General features: G+C 36.5%; 1 protein-coding gene across 1 annotated transcript in view; it reads left to right on the top strand.

The window, feature by feature from the left end:
• The first annotated feature begins 7,955 nt into the window (after window positions 1-7,955).
• Rpi (Ribose-5-phosphate isomerase) overlaps window positions 7,956-22,509 on the top strand; it is a 59,410-nt gene continuing 44,856 nt past the window's right edge. The window contains exons 1-2 of the mRNA XM_090368728.1: window positions 7,956-8,182; window positions 14,557-14,617. Coding sequence (XP_090224854.1) covers window positions 7,982-8,182; window positions 14,557-14,617 — 262 coding nt within the window. The 5' untranslated portion in view covers window positions 7,956-7,981. The remainder of the gene's footprint in view (window positions 8,183-14,556; window positions 14,618-22,509) is intronic.

The raw sequence follows: 22,509 nt of genomic DNA on the forward strand, positions 1-22,509 counted from the left end.
CTTAATAGTTATGGCTTCAGAACTTTTAATTAGATTTAAAGTAAAATTTTATTAGTAATATAACAAAATATGTTAATAAGTTAGTTTTAAACACATTTTCAGCTTAACAATTTTCAGCTTCTTAGCCTGCCCTGAGAAACAATATATTTTGATTTGTTTTCTCTATATATTTTAATCAGGGCAGTTACCGCCCCTGCCTCGAGGGCGAGCCTCCAGTATCTAACAATCTTTGCCTTCTATTAAAAACACATTTAATAAAATCATTAAAATAATGTATATTTTCCTTACTTGTGAACAAGGTACCAAGACAATTCCCATCCAAGAGTCCAAATTGTCTCTCCAATCTAGCTCTTATATCCACATATTGATTACAGTGTAACATAACGTGCAATGATGTTTCACTTTCTCCACATGTGCAGAAACCGTCTTCTCGCAGCCTCAATTCAAATAATTTTTGATTTAGTCCATGGCCAGTTAGAATGAAGGTCGCTTGCAACCCAAATTACTGACAAGGCCTTTGTCTGGTATTAATAATTCCAACATTTGGGAAAAATAAAAATGTTTGCAGTCCTTTATCAGTGGCAGTCCACGATGTTTGCCATAGTATTTGAATTTCCATAATTATTCTTTTCTTCTGCTCTTTAACATCGGTTTTCGAGTATAAATATCCATCTCTAGGACAAGACGTTATGCCCAATATAGTTTTCCTAACATTGTTCTTTGTAAGGTATATTAGGCCTTTTAATAGTACTTCGTAAGGTGCCGGCATCCTCCCTGCAACCACCTGCAAGGCTTTAGAGGAAACAGTTTACATGCCCTAGTGACTCCTAATAATGCAAATCTTTGAGCCTGAACTAAATACTTTTGAATCATAATGTTTTCTACTCTATGTACCCAAAACCCTGAGGCATAGGTCACAATTGGTATGAATAAACACTGATATAATAGGTTTAAAGATCTACCTTTAATCTTCCAATCGGTCTTTACTACCCTTCGAAGCTTGGCGTACAAGAGTCTTATTTTGTTCTTCAAATATTTCACATGTTCTGTGAAGAACAATCTTTCCTCAAGTTGCAGGCCCAAGTACTTAGCCACAGTGACAGACCGAACAGTACCCCCCCCAACCGCAAGGTGGGCGGTCGGCTTGCACTTAGCTTACCTTTCAATAACATTTGTACCGTCTTGCCTAGAGAGACTTTTAATTTATTAAGCTTGCTCCATTCTTCTAAGCGACTTAGAGCCCCATTTGCTCTTGTTTCTAGTTGTAACCTCGAATCACCATGGACTAATATTGCAATATAATCTGCGTACGCTATGTACTCTGATACTTCAGTTCTTTCACACAAGATGGTATCAAGCACTGTGTTCCAGGCAAAGGGGCCCATCACCGAGCCTTGCGGGCAACCTCTGTAGATCCTTCTTGTTACTTGTTCATATCTTGTTTTCACAATTATGGATCTATTATCAAAGTAGTCCCGCACCGCACTATACAATCTGTTTGAGCAACCCATGTTTCTTATTCTTGCTAAGATGCCCTCCCACCAGTGTCGGTCAAAGGCTCCATGAAAGTCCACGAATACCGCAAGGACATATCTTGCATCGCTCTCCTGAACAGCGTTGGTTAGTCTGTATATAGCGTCCTCAGTTCCTTTTCCTTTTTTAAAACCAAATTGGTTTTCTGAGGACATAGACTTATTTTCGTATATAATCATTAATCTGGTTATAACCAGTCTTTCATAAACTTTTCCCATTACTGATAGGAGAGCAATGGGTCAATACGCCCCACTTTCGTTTAGCAGTCTATCCGTGCTTTTTATTAATAACTTTACTTGTGCCTCCTTCCAAATCCTAGGGAAAGCACCTGCTCTAAAACATTTATTGTATAGGTCTAATATTATCTGTGGAATCAGCACAAAGGCCTTCTTCAACACAGTTACTTCAATTTTATTTAAGCCCGGCGACTTACCGTCCTTTGCCTGATCCAAAGCACAACTCACTTCTTCAAGTGTGAAGTCGCTTTCTTCATTGGTAGACAAGTATTCCATGTTATCAGTTTTAATTTGCTCCCTGATTTAAAGTGTTTTCACTTTCATCCAAACTTGCAAAGAGATCATCCAGTATTCCGTTCACAGTATCCTTCCAATTTAAGGTTTGATTGACCTCAGTTCCAATTGTAGTGGTTATATCCGCTAAGCTTTTTTAGAGTTTAGTAATTTATAAACTGTTCCCCATGGATCTCTAGCTCCTGGCTCTTCGACATACAATCTCCAAGAATTATTTTAAGCTTCATTAATTTCCTTTATGTATTCCCGTCTTTTTCTTTGATATTGTAACACATAATTCATCACAATATCAATAATACCTAATCTACGTTGTCTTTGACATTGCCTTCTTAACTTCATTACGTTCTTCCTTAGAACAGACAATCTATTAGACCACCAGAAAACTGGTCTGCTTGCTATACACATCTTTTTCATACTATTATTACAAGACTGTATTATAACATCTGTTAATTTTCGAACATATCCATATTTAATTGACGCCACTCGATGCTACTAACCAATTGCACATATATATTTTCAAATCTTGGCCATTTTACAGTTTTAACAGCAAACCTATCCACATTATACCAATTTCTATTGCGGTCTTGGCGTCTAGTTGTAAACAAAATCGCATTGTGATCAATAGTGGTGTAATCCTCCATAACCTTCCAAATTTTCAATTGCATTTCTTACTGAGCCAGTTACGAGAGTAAAATCGATATAAGACTGACCATGCACTGTATTATAAGTAGGCGGATGTCCCGTTATATTCAGCACTTCCCAGTTTGAAGTTATAATAAACTCTTCAAGTAGTGTGACTCTGTCATCAGAGTTCATTCCACCCCAAAATGGAGAGTTAGCATTAGAATTCAATGCAATGACAACTCCCTCAGAACCCAGCAGTCTTTTTAGTTTTTCCAAGTACTCAATTTCTTGATCGATGTTACCAGAGTGCTGACAGTACAATGTCACCAAGTAGACTACCAAATGCACCCACCAGCTCACAACACACAACATTCTTATTACATATTGTTAAAATCTTTGTCACCACTATGTCTAGTGCTCGAACTATAACAGCCGCACTCGGCGAGTCACCCTCGGATAACACTCTATATCTTTGTGGGTAACATCGTACTTGTTCTTGAACCGCATAAGGCTCCTGTAGGTGTGCCACCGCAATATTGTCCTTCTCCATTAGAAAGTTTATTTGAGAAGTCACACTTTTTGCTCTTTGGGCATTTAGTTGTAGCACTTTAATGCCTTCACCCATAATTTATTTTTTTCTTGTATATTTCTAATGCTTTCTTATATTCAGGACAATCCTTACTTACAGCAACATGGCCCGCCTCCACCCGATTCTTCTCACAACTACAGCAAACTGGCTGCTTATTCTTGTTTGTGCAGTTTTTGAAGGTATGTCCTGCTTCTCCACAGTGTCCACAATGCGTCTCCTTCTTACAATATTTTGCCACATGGCCATACATTAAACATTTATAGCATTGAGTGACTGGGAAATTTTCTTTATATCTGCAAGCAGACCAGCTAATCAAGAGAAATAGGCTCTTGAGCCTATTTCTTATCTTGGATATTTTCCACACACTAGTGCTAAGTTGAAGTACCTAATTTTCAGGGTCTGTTCCCTTGGTCTTATTCACAGATAGAACTTCTATTCCTTGTAGACATTTACTTTCTGACATCCCCAAGTCTTTAAAGTTCTTACACCATAGTTCTTTTGGAAGTTCTTCTTTCTTCATTCCCTTTTCTACATCAAAGACAACGATTTTTGGTAAAATTGACCTTGGTATTGTACATTTTAGGCCTAAGGCACCTAGCCCAGAACATCCCTTGATCTTTGCAATATCATTGTCAGTCGCCGCTGCCAGAATGACTCCTCGATCTCGTATAGGCCTTATGTTTCTGACTCTGACAACTTTAAGCATAGGTCTTATCTCTTTCAATATCCCTTCCTTTACTTCTTCACTTATTTTAAATTTTTCAGTTACTGCTTCCAAGATTACGACTTTTGGTGGCTTTTGATCATCAACATGCTTTTTGCCTCTGCAACGTAAGAATCTTTTTTCACCTTCTCATCCTTTTTCTTGATCATTTCTTTTAATAGAATATTTTCTATATAGACATTGTGGGCTTTCATTTCTAATTCATCCCATATGTCTAATATTTTTCTTATTGATGATGCAGGAACCTTACTGCATGTGTCCCACAAATAAGTTTTTAGTCTATTCCTTACGTTTTGCACATCTTGAAATCCTTCATATTCGGATGTTATTTTTATTACTCTTTCCTTTTTCTGCTTTTTTCTGGACTGGGATTTCTTTGTAACACTGACATCTGAGTCTGCACCCTTAGACCTTTTCTTTTTTTCTTGTTTTTTGCACATTAGCCATTTGTGATGCACTGAGATCTTCCTGAGTCACTTCTGAAGCCCCAGCGAGCGACAATGATCTGCCCTTCACTGGAGTTCTGGCCAGGGTACGCCCTGAGAACACTTCTTTTTCTGTAATTCCCTGCGCTTCTGTGAGGATTTCTTGGTTAGTTCCTTCACATTCTTCTTCGGATATCTCTGAGGCTGCCAAATATACCTCGTCCCCCAGCAAATCCATTTCGCTGGATGAAGACATTGTATAAATAAAATTATGATATATATACAATTAAAAAGCTGGTGCCAACAGTGGCAAAAGCTAAATATATACAATATATGTACACTTATCAAAGAGCAAGAAGCTGTTAATCCAAGTTCACTCAAATGGAATTTTATAAAAACACAAACCAAAACAATCTCCAGTCCAAGTTAAACAGACTGGGGTCCCAAGGCTTAAGACAATCCCAAAAGGGCACGGAAATGCTAAAATTAAACTTCCAGAAAACCCTCTGCTCCTCACTAATTAATCAGGCCCGTTCAGCTGGAAAGGAGAATCACCCCCTAATCGGCCGCCCCAGACGACGGGGACGTAGGGCCACTAATCTGAGCTTTTGCAACTCGTGCAATCAAAGCAAAAAATGCAAAGTAGCACGCAACGATAAACTTTACAGAAATTAAAACTAACCTCAGAGTTTAAGTCGGCCAAAATACAATTTGCTGATCAATGTCCCCAAGATTAGCCTTGGGGCTCATATTAAGGCCAATTGAAAACTATTCAACTTTTCATGTTTCAGCATTAGCATTAGTAGAGGCACATGATGGAAGAAAGCAAGGTTATGCAGCATCAGCCAAAAAAAAAAAAAAAAAACCCGCTCCTATTTCACCCCTCCGTTCGTTCCAAATACCTGTCCAGCTCAGTCTTAAATTTATTTAAGCTATCAACTTCCACAACAAAAGATGGAAGTCTGTTCCACCAATCAACTACCCGCTGGATAAAGGCAAACTTCCGCACATCCACCCTACAACTGTCTTTTCTCAATTTGAATTTATGCCCTCTCAGGTGATTATTCTGAGCAAGAGGAAGAATCTCATCAGCATTGAGCATGTTCAAACCATTAAAAGCTTTATACACCTCAATCAGATCACCTCGCAGGTGCCTAGTCTCCAGACACTGTAATCTGCAAAACTTAAGCCTTTCTTCGTAAGAGCAACCCCTCGTTCCATTCACTAATCTTGTTGCCCTTTTCAGTACTCGTTCCAACAGCTTTACATCCTTATTAAAATGAGGCCGCCAGACCTGTATACAGTACTCAAGGCGTGGCCCGACCATTACCTTATACAAGGGGATTATCACCTCCTTATCTCTGCTAGAAAAATCCTGTATATCATTGACAAGACACCATGAGCTACTCTTGCAGACCGTCTGCGCTGCTCAGAAAACTTCATATCTGCCTGCACAATTATCCCCAGGTCCCTTTCATTCTCTACCACTGTCAGTGTAATACCGCAGAGTTTATACGTTACTCTGGGGTCACTGCTTCCCATATGTAGTGCTTTAGATTTGTCAATGTTAAACTTCTCAGCACATCTGCTCAAGTTTTCAACGTTTGCCACCCCTCAGCACATCTGCTCAACTTTTCTAGATCCTGTTGCAGCAGCGTACTGTCATTAGTGTCCTTAACAACCCTGCCAACCTTCGTATCGTCGCAAACTTGGACATCATCAAAATCATTTTTAAATACAGAAAACAACAATGGACCCAACAGTGAACTCTGGGGAACTCCACTAATAACTTTAGTCCACGAAGAGCAGTGTCCATTGATTACCACTCTCTGTCTTCTCCTACTCAACCATCCCTTTATCCCTAGCAACAATTTGCCTCCCAGAAATGTGCATTATGTCTGTAAATTACTTGTCGATTTGCTTGTGTTTTAGAAGATGAAAAACCCATGTTTCCGAGAGGGAAAAATCTTATTATCCTCGCCTGAGCCGACTACTGAGCCAATGAGTGAAAATAGCCCATAAAAGTTTCTCGCGTCATTGACGGGATTCGAACCTGGGTCTTGTCCATACAGCAGTGAGGATAGTAATTATTACCATTGTACTCAAACGCAGACGACCAGCGAACATACGCAAATTATGGACAAAAATTGATGAGATTTATAGACATAAGATGAGAATTCTGGGTTGACGCTAATATGACAATTTTACCAGGAATTGAGTCTTTGCAGTAGCACAGTGGTTGGAATCACCGTCCTCCCCCCACACACCACGTCAAAAAGTCCGGGTTCGAGTTTTTGGTAGGTCCTAATGTGACAGGTATTTTATTTATTTATTTATTGTGAAAAAATTTGGATTACGGAATCGACGCAGTTAGTGTGGAAATGGTAACAAGCTGTAACACCACTTTTTTTTTTTTTCCATCATTTTTTTTTTTTTTTATCATAAAACATCATTTTTTACCATAATGCGGTCCCCATCATAACCTAGTGCCTCACATTTAAAAACCATGGAAGATTTTATGTTGGGTATGGAGTACTACCCAAGGCCACACTGTCTACCGTTGCTGGGTCGGCTTAATAAAAAAAGATAAATAATAATCGACCTCTCATATTTGATCCTCGGCCTTTCACTTGGTTTGGTGCGGATTGTGAATTGGAATGCTAGTGCCGATTTCTTGTTCCCGTCCGTCATTGACGCGAACATCACTTTTGGTAACCTAGTGTATATTATGTATAATGTACATCAGGATATGCTTTTGTTTTAGTAGTTGTGGTACTGTCCTGAAAAGCATACGACTTATATCTTTGCTTCCAAGTGACAGAACAAAGGTGAAGGGCAGTGAATTTGCGTACACAAAAATCTCATGTACCCGAGAGCCTCTAGAAATAAATGGATAATTTCATGGCATCTCTCTGAATTCTTATATCTACTTTTTATTTTTATTTAATTATTTATTTTGTTAACTTCTGGCAAGAATATATTTTCTGAACTTTATTACTAGCCGCAGGACTGTGAATAAAGATATTCAGTGTCTCACTAGGAGGCAAACCTTAAGATGATTTTTTTCTTTAATGTCATTACGTTTCATTACTTGTTGACGAATATCTTTTGAGAACTGTTTATTTTGATATTGTTCGTTGTCAATGGTAACCATTTATATGGTTTGTGATGAAAGTGCATAGACTGCTTTAGCAAAATATTCTGCCTGTTTATACTGTAATGATACATTCACAGAACAGGTAGTGAAATTTCACCCATTTAAGTTTACAGATCATCACACAAAATAACAGACATTTCTTGTACAGTTATTACTACAGTTATTATAGATCAGCTTAGAGGGGAGTGGGGGGGGAAGTTGCATATTGAACTTGAGTATTGCAGAAAACACGATTTGTCAATAAACTTGTTACATATTAACTTGTATGGACTGTGGGTTTCTACAGAATACAAAGGACATCTTATATCAATATAGTTCTTTTAAATTTTGTCAATGACATCAAATTCCATTTGTTTATTATATATTTCACGTATGCATTTATATACTAGGTGTTTTAATATGCCACAAGAAATGCGACGTGTTTTGGCGTGTTCGTCAACAGGTTTGTGTAAGGCTCCCACTATAGCGAAATGTATAAATTCCTCGTGCTTCAGTAATAGATTATCTGATAACTTCGTTATTAATCGTGTTGTTACGATGGAACCAATAGAGGAAGCTAAGAGAGCGGCAGCTTTTAAGGCAGTTGATAATCATATTAAAGTAAGAATCTTTTTTGTATTGTTATATGTTCCTTGATTTTACTGAATTTCATGAACTAATATTTCACTAAGGAGGCAATTTATGTTGGGCATAACTGAAATTTGCTTTTCTTTGTAATTCAGTTAGACAATCGTTTTACGATTGATAATAATATTAATTCGACCCTCCCTTATGATTCTATTTTCTTTCATGATTTCATATTATTAATATTGTTGCGTATAGACCTTTTGGGGTCCGCTAATTTCGGTGGCAATTTGCAAAAATGCAGTAACAATTGAAATGCAGCATCCATGGAACTCATTTTGATGAAAACGGAAGTTTTAAAAATGTCAAATTTACATTAATGTCATCAAATTTATTAGAATCAAAATAAGATAGGTAAATGAAAAGAAAAAAAAAGAGAGATATTGAGAAGCTGCGCAGTTATAACAGTTCAAACATTTCATAAGAGTACGTATATCGTGTTTTCCCCCCCTTCAAAAATTGCATATTTTGCAAAAATACATTTGAAGGAAAGCACATAGGAACCTAAGTTATGAAATCGAATTATGTACCCACATTTGAATGTTATTAGTAATGTATGACCCACATTTGAATGTTATTAGTAATGTATGTGCAAAATTACAGAAATGAATTTGAAAAATATTAAACATGTTGAAAACGTTACAAATAGTCGGGAGAAGAAGAGGCAAAAATTTTTGGTTTTTAGCAGGGGACGAAATATAGTATTAAATTTATATTTAATAACCAATGGGGAACATTACTTTTGCTCTTTCAGCAGACTGGGGGTAACTGTCCCACTGTATTTTGGAGAACTAAGTTTTACTGTCACATGGTTCTTATATGAAGCTGTAGCCTGGCATAAGACTGTTTGCTGAACAACAGTGATATGGAAACTTTCAGTAAAATATATAACCTCCTGCTGCTAGATGGGCATCTGACAGATGCGACTTTTTAAAATTTTTCTGTTTTTTTTTTTTTTTTTTTTTTTTTAAATTGTCAGATCCTTCCATATACCTTTTTTTGTTCTCTAACTGGTTATGCAGTATTTTCTGTTTTAATTTCAAAATGCTATGAATTACAAGGCATGAATATTTTGTTTGGCATTTTAACAGATGCCAGGTGGGCAAAAGCGCATCTTTCTTTTAGGCAATTTTCATTCCCGTGTGGAGACTGAGATAAGATACCAGTGACAGGTATCAAACCTTGTCATAGAGCTTTGGTTTTGCAGACTAAATGAAAATAGCTGACTAAAATACAGATGTTCACATTGCATCTGTCAGATGCCATGTGAGCATCATGTTTCAGTCTGGGGGATGAGTGACCTTAAATTCTAAAAGATAAGATAAAAACTTTTTTCTTTATTATTGATTTCTCTCATTTATTTTCATTCAACAATTTTTTAATTGAGCTTAAAAGGGTTGTCTTACAGCTGCCACATGAGTGATTGAAGGTTAAAACCATTGGGGGATGAAATACTTTTCCCTTGTTATTAACAGACCTTTGGAAGCAATTGTGCCCCCTCATTGCTGTTTTCTGTATTTATTAATGATGTTGGTGATGGCATGTCAGGCTTAATTCTAAGTTTGCAGGTTATACAAAGGTTGGTAGGGTGATTAATGACAGTAAGTGTGTGTGGTACCACACTTTTTTTTCTTTTTTTTTTCAAGAATGAAAAAGACACCCGTTGGTAACTGTTTAGTTAGATATGGAATTCCTTGAGCAGTGCCGACAGGTGGCTATGGTCCTGTCAATGATATACAGAAATTTTGCCAGCAGAGACAAGGAGGCGATTATTCCAATGATTAGGCTGCATCTTGGGTACTGTATACAGTTCTGAGATTCTCACTTTAGGAAGGATGTGGGTCTGTTGGGACAGGTGCAGATAATAAGATTAGCGAGGGGAACGAAAAGGAATTCCAACCAAGAAAGGCTTCATTTCTTCAAATTGCAGCAACTGGAAACTAGGTGCCTGCAAAGAGATCTATTAAGATGTTTAAGACTTCGAATGGATTGAGTAAGTTAAATGTTTATAGCATCCTTACTCTAACTCAAATAACACACGTAAGGGCCACAAATTTAAATGGTAGTGGGATAGGTATGTGAAAATTTGCTTTCAGCCAGAGGGTAGTTGATTGTAGGGGGTGAAACTTCCGTCTGGTGTTGTGAAAGTGGATGGTTTGAATAAATTTAAGAAATAAGTTAGTGAAATTATCAGACTCTGACAAATGATGCGGAATGTGGTTTTTTTTTTGTTAATTTATTATTATTTTTTGCTGATTCTGTATAAATTTGCATCCTTGTATCAGTTGCCAATAGTAATTTTACCATCGTGCTTTTGTTTTGCTGGCTAATTGCAAATAGCTGACAAAAACACGGCCATTCATATGGCATCTGCCAGACAGAGCTGATATGTTTCAATTCGGAGAATGAGTGACCTTAAAAATTCTAAGAAATGCAATAAAAATGTTATGTTATTGCTGGTTTCTCTCATTTAATTTCGTTCAATATTTAATTGAGTGTAGCAAATTTATAATTAGTAGTAGTAGTGGCATGTGATGCAAGAAAGCAAGTGTATGAGCTTGTGCAGCATTAGCCAAAAAAAAAAAAAAAACACACCATTCCCTCCAAATGCCTGTCCAGTTCCTCCTTAAATTTATTTAACCTCTCAACTTCCACAACGACAGATGGAAGTTTGTTCCAGCAATTAACCACCCGCTGGCTAAAGGCAAATTTCCACACATCTATTCTACATCTGTCTTTTCTTAATTTGAATTTATGCCCCCTTAGGTTCGTAATCTGAACAAGTGGAAGGATCCCATCAGAATTCAGCGTGCTCAACCCATTCAAGGCCTTATACACCTCAATCAGATCACCGTGCAGGTGCCTAGTCTCCAGCCACTGCAATTTGCAGAACTTAAGCCTCTCTTGGTAAGAAGATCCCTTCATTCCCCTCACTAATCTTGTTGCCCTTCTCTGTACATGCTCAAGCAAATCTACATCCTTCCTAAAATGAGGCTTCCAGACCTGTACACAGTACTCAAGGTGTGGCCTGACCATTGCCTTATACAGAGGGACAATCACCTCCTTTTCCCTGCTAGCAAAATTCCTATATATCAACAAAACCCCATGACCTGCCCTGGCAGCCTGTCTGCATTGCTCAGAAAACTTCATATCTGACTGCACAATCATTCAGTTTGTTTGCCATCCGAGCAGGATCATCAACAGTCGAACCATTGATATCAAGTGGACCAATCAGATTCATCCCCTTCCTTTTAGAGTTCGAATGAGTAAAGAAATCCTTGCTGTTTTTCTTAGCATCTTTTGCTAAAGATTTCTCGTAATCTGCCTTCGCCTGCCTAACCTCCTTTGTGACCTGACTACAGACTAGCTTATATCTGCCATAGGCTTCTGTGTCACCTGATAATTTATATGCATCCCATGCATTTTTCTTCTCTGTCACAAGTCTCATTAGTTCATTTGATAACCATTTAGGCCTAAACCTTGAACAATATTTCTTAATAGGTATGAAACTTTTAGTAGCATCCACGATTAATTCCTTGAATGCTTCCCACTTAGAAGTTACTGTTGGTAACATCGTCAGTTGATCCCACTGTACAGAATTTAAAAACTGTCTGAGACCACTGTACTCACCTTTACGGAAGCAAAAACCCTTTCCTTTACACCTGATGGTAATTATATCTTTAAGTAAATCCCACATCAGTACACTGTGATCACTGCCACCTAGTGGTTCCTTTATCTGCAAATTCTTAATACACGAATGATCACTGCTGATAACCAGATCAAGAGTATTACCCTCTCTGGTTGTCTCTCGAACATGCTGCTGCAGAAAACAATAGAAAATTAAAAGAAAGTCATTTTCAGTTCAGTGAAAAAGCAAAAAAATTAATTTTTTTTATAATTAAAATAAAAAAGGTGCCTTGCACACAAGCATATTTGTTTTCCATTTAGGGTGAAAGTGGATGGAGGGTTAAAATAATTGAAATGTTTAGTTTTTGAAGGAGGATATCATTTATTATTATTTTATTACTATTATTATTTTTTTTTTTTTGGCTGGTGTTGTATAAATATATCTTCCTTGCATTATGTTACTAATACTAATTGGTATTAGCAATATGGTTAGTAAGATTCCTAGCCACACACGTAAGGGCCACAAATTTAAATGGTAGTGTGATATTGGTATGTGATTACTGACCAGAACCAGGCCATTTTTATTCAAAATGACTTATATCGGAAAAATGGCAATTATGAGACTACATAAAGTATAAGTTTGGAAGTTTATAAGTTATGTTATTATTCAGTTTATGTTGTTCCAGTTTTGTATTTAAATAAAATTTAAATACGAAACTGGAAGCTTGATGTAATTTTACATTGATTTATATTAAGGTAAAATAAAATTAAGATAAACGTGAAATTCCAAAATAAGATAAGATAAATTGAAAGATCATGAAGGATCAGCAAAGATGAGGCTTCAGGCATACATACTGTTTTGTTAAAAAGCCGCATGTAATTGCAATATCCCATCTGAATTGTTAATGGGATCGTTAGATTTTGGGACTATTCTCCCCTTGGTCTGGACTAGGGAAGTGCTAATGTCTTCGCCAATAAAAAAAAAAAAAAAAAAAGAGGTGAAAGACATAATGGGTAGTAGACCAGTGAGTTTGACTTCAGTGGTGGGAAAGATCTTGGAGTTGATTAAGTCCTCTTTAAGAATCATCTCAATTTTCAATATGGAATCATCCCAATAGGAATTGTATTCTTAGTGGATCATAGCATGTTTGTGAAGAGGAAAGTTTTGCCTGGTCATTTTAATTAATTATTATGATATAACTGCAAAATATTTGGATGCAAGAAACAATGACATTATTTACCTTGACTTCAGTAATGCTTTTGATATGGTTCCCTGTGAAAAGCTGTTTTATATATTGGAGAAAATTGTCATTACTTGCACCATCCTCTGTTGAATCAAGACTGGCTAAATGATAGGCGACAGAACTGAACCAAGGAATAGACATTCCACAGAGTGGACCAGCATAGCAAGCATAGTACCTCAGAGATCAGTATTGGGTCCACTTCTCTTTTCTTATCTTTAATAACATTGAGGAGAGAATACAGAGGATGGTTAATTGCAGTAAAGTTTGCTACTGATTTAGGGTGATTACCGACCAGAACCAGGCCATTTTTTATTCAAAATGTCTTAGATCGGAAAAATGGCAACTGAAGTTTAACACTTCTAATGTAAGCTTTTGCACCTAGGGAATAGAAATCTATGAGTTATTTATAAACTAGGGGGAGTAGAACCAAATGTAATTTGGAATGAAAATGACTTGGAATTGTTGATTCAGTCAGACACGAAATTTTACATGCATTGCAAACAAGTGGCTAAAAATGCATATGGAGTACTGTCTATTATATATAGGACCTTTTTTGGAAGTAGGTAACAGGATGTAATTTTCCCTTTTGTAATAGTTAATTATGAGACTACATTTAGAATATTGTATTCAGGTCTGGAGTACACAGTTGAAGAAAGGTATAGAGCTTCTAGAAAGGATTCAAAGATAGCAACCAAACTGATGCGAGGTTGTAATCAATGTACATATGAAAGCTGGCTTAGAAAGGCCCTGTTCCTTTCCATTTTTCTTATGGATGTGTTAATTTTATGACATTTGCCAACTGCATGTGAACACACAGTAGGTTAGCAACTTGTTGCAGCAACTGTACCTAGTTGGCTGTAATAGGTTGCCCATATTGTGCACAGTGCTGTTCTATACTGAAAATGAAAAGGGTTTGACACCATCTTCTACTGTTTATAATGCATATGTGCATTAGAAAAAAGTGGTATGGCTATGTGTCAGGGACTGAGAACAGTGTTCCCACCATCTACCGTGATGAGTGTTTTTATCATTCTGGTGCACACAGACCTTCTGTGTGTGCACCAGAATGCCCCCCCCCCCTCTCTCTTTCTCTCAGTAGGCGCCTCCGTAGCCAGGTGGGAAGGAGCAGCAGTGCGTAGCACACGCTTCTTGATTAGACCGGGATTTGAGCCCACCACCACCAAATACGGAGGATGCGGAAAGGTCAGGGAATGACCACCGTATATCCTGGAGCAATATGGCCTTAGTTGCTAATGCTCCTAAAAACCAAAAAAAAAAAAAAATGAAAAACAAAACTCTCTCTCAATGGATTCCAACTTTTATGGTAAAAAGTTGGATGGTTATTGTTGTAATGTCAGAATTATGTTGCCATCTGAAAGTCAAAAATTTTAACTTGCCCTTTTTGTTTTTTGTGATTTTTGACTTGCTCAGATATTTTATTCATTTATTTATTGTTATTTTATTTTTTCTCCATTTCAGGATAATTTTGCTGTTGGCATAGGAAGTGGCAGTACTGCCGTTTATGCAGTAGAACGTTTAGGTGAGTGATTTACTTCATATCACATAAGCATTAGCATCAATAGAGACTTACAATGCAAGAAAGCAAACTTATGCAGCATCAGCCAAAAAAAAAAAAAAAAAAAAACCTTCCCATTTCACCCCTCCATTTGTTCCAAATGCCTGTCCAGCGGTGCCTCTGTAGCCAGGTGGGAAGGAGCAGCAGTGCGTAGCACACGCTTCTTGATTAGACCGGGGTTCGAGCCCGTCACCACCAAATACGGAGGATGCGGAAAGGTCAGGGAATGACCACCGCATATCCTGGAGCAATATGGCCTTAGTTGCTAATGCTCCTAAAAACCAAACAAACAAACAACAACAAACAGCCTGTCCAGCTCAGCCTTAAATTTATTTAGGCTATCAACTTCCACAACAAAAGATGGAAGTCCAGTTCCACCAATCAACTACCCACTGGCTAAAGGAAAATTTCTGCACATCTATTCTACAACTGCCTTTCCTCAATTTGAATCTGCGCCCTTTCAGGTTCTTAATTTGAGCAAGAGGAAGAATCCCATCAGCATTCAGCTTGCTCAATCTGTTCAAGGCCTTATACACCTCAATCAGATCACCTCGTAGGTGCCTACTCTCCAGGCGTTGCAGTTAGCAGAACTTAAGCCTTTCTTCGTAAGAGCAACCCTTTGTTTCCCTCTCCAGTCTTGTTGCCCTTCTTTGTACTCTTTCTGGAAACTCTACATGTTTCCTAAAATGAGACCTCCAGACCTGTGCACAGAGTACTCTAGGTGTGGGCTGACCATTGCCTTGTATAACACAATAATCACGTCTGTGTTCCTGCTAGCAAAATTCCTATATATCATTGACAAATCCACATGACCTGCCTTAGCAGCTTTGTCTGCATTGCTCAGAAAACTTCATATCTGATTGCACAATTACTCCCAGGTCTTTTTCATTTTTTATCACCTTAAGTGTAGTACCACACAGTTGGTACGTTTCTCTGGGGTTACTTCTACCCATATGCAGTACTTTGCATTTGTCAAGGTTAAACTTCAGTTGCCACTTCTTAGCCCATCTGCCCAAATTATATAGATCCTGTTGCAGTAGCACACTGCCATTACTGTCATTAACAACCCTGCCAACCTTTGTATCATCTGCAAATTTTGACACTTAAGCCTGATATACTTTCATCAATATCATTGATAAATATACAAAACAACAGTGGACTCAACACCGAACCCTGTGGGACTCCACTAATAACATTAGTCCATGAAGAGCAGCACCCATTGATTACCACCCTCTGTCTTCTCCCACTCAACCATCCTTTTATTCATTGTAGCAACTTACCCTTAATACCATTCTGCTCCAATTTGTACAGTAGTCTTCCATGCGCAACAGTGTCAAAAGCTTTCCTGAAATCCAAATATATGATATCAGAATTATTTTTTGCATCCAATTCCTTTGTAACCACATCATAATATCCTATCAAATTTGTCAGACAAGACTTTCCCTTAACAAACCCATGCTGTGTCTGAATTATTGCTGCAGTCTTGTCTAGATGATCCTGCAATGCATCTTTAACCAGTGACTCCATTATTTTACCCGGAACAGAAGTAAACTAACTGGTCTGTAATTACTTGTCTCCCTTCGATCCCCCTTTGTGAATTGGGGATACATTTGCACATCTCCAGTCCGTGGGGACCTCCCCTGAGTCCAAGGATGCTCTCATAATTATGGCTAAGGGTTTTCTTAGTTGCTTTGCCGCCTCTTTTAATATAACTGGATAGATCCTATCCACCCCAGGTGCCTTTCTTATGTTTAACTTCAACAATTTCTCCTCCACTTTGCTCTCAGTTATTACAAAATCATTAAGCACCCTACTTCAATTTTATAACCTTCTGTCATTTTCAAAACTTAATAAACCTTGTAAAAGTCCCTGGGTACCAAATACTAGTGCAGGATGTGGCTGAGTAGTGAATAATTGCTTCTTAATATGCCATGCTGGAGATGCTGCAAAACACTTGGTGAGAGATAAAACACTGCCTTAATATCTGTTGGGCCACCAAAGGTGTACATGTGGAGAGCTACTTACATTTTGGAAGTTTTTGCATCTGTGAGTAAAAAATAATCACGATTCTATCAACATTAGTTTACAGAATAGATACCATTTTTCATTGGTAGTAATTTTGCCAGACATTCTGTTTATTGGGGTTCCATGAAAAATTCAGTTTGCAACCACTTGTTGAAAAACACTATTTTTGGACAATCCAGAGTAAAATGTATTTCTAGGTCATAAAAATGAACTATTGTGTGTACTTGCACTCGAATTAGATTTTAATAATGTCAGTTTTTGAAAAATAAAAGTCCAACTTTTATTGGGGCAAATATATGTATGTTCTAACTTGAAAGTTAGCAATGTATAGCACTAGTGCTAATGGCAACACTAGAGACTGTTCCAAGTGGATGGCAATTTTAATTAATCACCCCAAAGCATTGCCAAGAAAATTGACACGAAGAAACAGGTGTGCCCATATTCCAGTTTAATTTTAAAATGAAATCTTCAAAAGCATTTCAGAATCCTGCTGGCACTCATTTCTGAGAAGTAACCATAGATAGCTTCCTTTCGCATAGACCCAATTTCAAAATTTTACTAGTGACACCAGACTCTACATCAGAGTGAATTCAGCACACCTCTGCTGAGAGGTTGGTGATCCTTACTGACTCTTCAGATGTCATAAAAAATTATAAACAAGTAGTTAATGTACACAGTATGTTACATTTTCAGGTGCATTAGCAAATAGTAATAGTTCTTGATTACAGCAACAAGTATAATATTTAGTGCTTCATCTATTAATATATTATATGAACAGCTTGTGTGATGTGTATGAAAACTATAAATAATAATTGCTGAATTTATATTGGTCTAGTTTTAATGAAATTTGGGAAGGTTTGACAAATTGTTCTGAGAGAGCCAAATATAAAATTTCACGAAAATCCATCCAACTAAGAGGATGGACAAAGCAATAATCGACAGATTTTTATTGTTCTAATTTCAGTTAAATTTGTGATGGCTTGACACATCTTTCTATAAGAGCCAAATGTAAAATTTCATGAAAATCCATCCATTGGGAGTCAAGTTATTACATTTATAGATGGACATTCCATTTAACCTCCATTAGCCTATACCATTCCCAAGGCCGGAGCCTATCCATGGTTTTGGACATAATGGGAATAATGTTACTTTAGTCTTGTGAAAATTCAAATTTGTTAATTAATTTAAAACAACTCAATGCAAAAATTTTAACTAAACAAAATTTGGCCACTTAGCCTCTCATTAGAAAAACCAAATCTAAAATATAACTTTCATTTGTCTTAATAATGAGAGTTGACATCCCTGCCACGGGGAGGCGAGCCTCCACTATCTAGCCGGATTCTTAAATACCGCGGCAACGTACTTATTAAAATAGGCAAATAATCTCTTGTCCATAAACATGATCCACAAACTACTTCTCTCCAGAACTCCCACAGACATTTCCAATTCTTGTCTATAATCTACATAGTTGCAGCACTCCAACATAACGTGTATGGATGTTTCCAAACATCCACATGTACAGATTCCACTATCAACCAGCCCCAATTGGTTTAATCTCATGGCGAGTACATGTCCAGTCAACAGAAATGTTGCATTTAAACCAAACTGTAAATAATTTCTTTTCTTTAAATCCACTATATTTACTTTCGGAATAAAATCATACGTTTGCCGACCTTTTTCGGTCGTATCCCAACTTTCCTGCCATTTTACTAATATTTCTCCTAATATTCTTTTCTTTTCTTCCTTTAAATCTAATTTTGAATATTCCTTGGTCACATCTGGGCAGGAAGTAATACCCATATAAGTTTCTCTAATATTCCTTTTTGTATAATAAAGTAATTCCGACAACAATACCATTGACTGGATAGGGACCCTGCTAGAGACCACCTATAAGGCCTCTGAGGAGACAGTTCGACATGCTCGAGTAATTTCTAACAGAGCGAATCTCTGAGCATTAATTAAATATTTTTGTATTGCTACCATAGGCACTCTATGTACCCAAGCTCCGGAAGCGTACGTGACAATAGGCAAGAACAAACATTCATACAACAAGTTCAAGGCCTTTCCTTTAATTCCCCAGTCAGCACGCACCACCCTCCGGAGCTTGGCATACAATATTCCAGTTTTTTCTTTTAGGTATCTAACATGCTCCGTGAAAAACAACTTTTCTTCTATTTTTAATCCCAAATATTTAGTTACTCTTACATATCGAACCGCATCACCCAGAAGCCTCACAGTAGGGGCACGGTTCATGCTTAACTTACCTTTAAGTAACATCTGTACAGTTTTTTTTTTTTTGCTCTTGAGATCTGCAACTTCTATCTCTTTGACCATACTTCCAACTCTCTCAAGGCATCTTCTGCCTTATTTTCTATCTGAGATCTTGTATTTCCCTTTATTAACATCACAAGATCAATCATTTCAACATCCAGGATATCTTTATTCAAAAATTAATTGAATACAATATTCCATGCGGAGGGGCCTATCACAGAGCCCCGAGGACAACCTCTATATATTTTCTTATTTATTTCACTATACTTGGTTTTTATTACAACTTCTCTATCCTTAAAATAATTTCTAAACACAGAATATAATTTTATTGAACAATCAACCTTTCCTATTCTGTTAAGGATACCCTCCCACCACAATCTGTCGAAGGCACCTTTAATATCTACAAATATACCAACGCTCAACACTACACTCAACTGTCTGTACTAATTTATTTGCTGTATCTTCATTATAAAAACTTTTTTTGAATCTAAATTGCTTTGGTGATGCAAGGCCTTTACTATTATATATAATCATAAATCGGTTCATACATAACCGTTCATATATTTTGGCCATGACAGGAAGAAGTGTAATGGGGCGATATGCACTGGTCTCATTCAACATCCTATCTGTACTTTTAACTAATAATTTTATCTGCAACCTTCTCCAGACCAGCGGGAAGGCACCCTCATCTAAACATTGTTAAATATATTTCAGGATACGTTTAATCACCTCAACTTCAATTTTATCAAGGCCCGGTGACATGCCCACCCTCGCAAGTTCTACTGCATTCTCGACCTCAAACAAGGTAAACAATTCTTCAACTTTACTAGATTTATATCCTAGGTTTTCTTCAATAAATTGCCTTTGTTCAATACTTTCTGCCTCCGAGTCATCTGGAAAGAGCTCGTTCAGGACCATACCCACGGACTCCTCCCAAGTTAAAGTTTCATTGTCTCCCACACCGATTGTGTAGGAGACATCTGAAATTTGCCTCTTGTTATTTACAAATTTTATAGATGGACAGACAAAAAATAATAAATAATTCTTGGAGTTCTGTTGGTCTGATTTTATTGAAATTTGGGATGGCTCAACAAATCTTTCTAAAAGAGCCAGATATAAAAATTTAATGAAAATCCATTCATATAACATTATCCGTATATAACATCTCTGAGGCGGTGTCATATATGCAGATGGATGAAATGACATGGTGAAGACAATAGGCATTTTACTCGTATGTGCTAACATGCCTAAAAATAAGTGATTCATAAAATAAAAATAACTGATCTGTAATTCAATAAGTTCCTCTAAAAGATAACCTTAAAGGATAAATCAGAGACCAAAATGTGTGGCCAATAACAAATAAGTAATTTCACATTTTTGTGCTCTAGCTGCACAAAATTTGTTTCTTCTCCCTTATAGTTGGAATCCATCTAGAGAGATGTGAAAAATATGATACAGCATGTTTAAACATGACATTTTGTTCACATTTCTGACTTGAGTGCATTACAGAAAATGGGGTACGCACTAGCTTAATTTATCCTTTTGTCTAGTGAAATTGTGCTGTTACATTAGCTCCCATGGGTCAGTAGCATTCAGATTTGGGATATGTACTAAACCTTCCAGTCTGCTGCATCCTTTATGTCCAATCTTGTTATAAAGTGCTGTCCAAGCTACATACATTTCATGGTGCCAGTCATGATTAAACAACATGCATAGTCATCAATGATCAGTTTAATAAAACTGTAATAATTTAAAAAAAAAAAAAAAAAATATATATATATGTATGTATGTATGTATGTATGTATGTATGTTTTTCTGTCTTCTCATGAAAAACAAAAGTATGGGTTACTTATTTTGAGTCTTACTTCTTTTAGTTCTGTTTTATCAGTATTTGCTTTGAATTGTGAATTTTGCTGTGTAATAATACACTGGCATTTGTAGCACCAAAGGAGGTAAAATTTTTATTTACATATCATAGCTATTATTATTATTATTATTAGGTTATGTTAATAATGAAATGGGCTATTTGAAATAGAGGTCTGCCCAGACCAATATTTTTGTATTTTATCCTGCTTATGGCTATTTTACATTTTTTGACTAGTTCAACCTGAGGATGAATTCAGTTTGTCAATATCTGGCTGAAACCTGACATTTCTTTCAACCTAACTATATTCAGTCCAGCGTGTTTTTTTTTTTGGGGGGGGGGTTAAATTTATGCTAAAGCAACTAAAATTACTAAGTATCACATGACTAACTTAGCCACAATGTAGGAGAGAAACCCATAAGTTCCTCCCAGCCTTGCATTTGAGTCTTGTGAAAGGACTTGAACCCAAAGCTTTTTCTACTTGGTGAGGGAATGCAGCAATCATAACTAATGTACTTGGAGACTAAGTACCTGACAGTATTAAAAAAAAAAAAAAAAAACCCTAATCTTTTTCTACATTAATCCTGATCTATGCGATATATTTTTTTATTTATTATTTATTTTTTTATTCTATTTAACTAAACAGAAATTTGGAGTAGTATCTCTGTCTTCCTGGAATATATAAGTAGATGTATACATTCACTAATATATATGTTAACATTCCCATTTAGGTATAAGATGCTAGAAATAATTTCCTCATTAACTTAAGAACTTCTGAGAAATCCAAGTCATAATAAGCAGTTAACATATATATTAAATAATGTATGATTGATAATGTATGATGCTGTTTTAACAAATCTGGCATCTTCATTATTATAAAGTATAAATCCTTATCCAAAGAAAGGAAGCAATTTTAGGTAACTGGAATAACTTACAGACAAAAAGTATAATATTTTCCTAATCATTGAGATTTAAAATGATTTTTATAGGTAAATGTTTGCATATTTGACTTAAAACTTGATAAAGCATAAATAACATTTTATTTGTGAAAATGATTTTTTAATGCTTTTAAACATTTCAGTTATCGTAAGATAACTAAATCGTAGAAACTTTTCCTTCTTTCGAACAGACAACTGTTGTTCTAAACTAAACTTTAAATCAATCATAGTTTGGCAGTAGTTTTCTCTTCCATGGCTTTACTGTTTGTTAGATTGCAGGAACAGAACAGAGTTTGCACTCTCACAACTTAACTTATTTATAGCTCTTGCACTGGAAAATTTTTAAAATTTTGAAATACCTACATCCAATATTATTGATGTATTTCATATTTAAAGTCCAAGTTTGCTGATACAAAAGTGGACAGGGTGGTTAATGGCATTAATTGGGATGTGCTACTTCTGCAAAGCTGAGGCAGTCAAAGGGAATAAATACCCATGGATTACAATACACTCGCATAACACTGCACTGTGTCGAAACAGAAATTAATTTTTTGGAATCATGCAAAAGAAAAAGCACAGAAAAAAAAAAAAAATGCTAAATGATAATTCATTGAATATGTTAAAATATATGATGGGGAAAAAAAAAATCATCTACTGGGGTCCCCATCTTGTCAAGAACCAGTAAGCACTGGTATCTGAAACAAGCAAGGGATCTGCTAAAGGGTTGGGTTGTAAGACTAGTCCTATGTTATTTACCC

This window comes from Mastigoproctus giganteus, chromosome 2, assembly GCF_048544385.1.
Source record: "Mastigoproctus giganteus isolate SK-2022 chromosome 2, ASM4854438v1, whole genome shotgun sequence".
Taxonomy (NCBI): Eukaryota; Metazoa; Arthropoda; class Arachnida; order Uropygi; family Thelyphonidae; genus Mastigoproctus; species Mastigoproctus giganteus.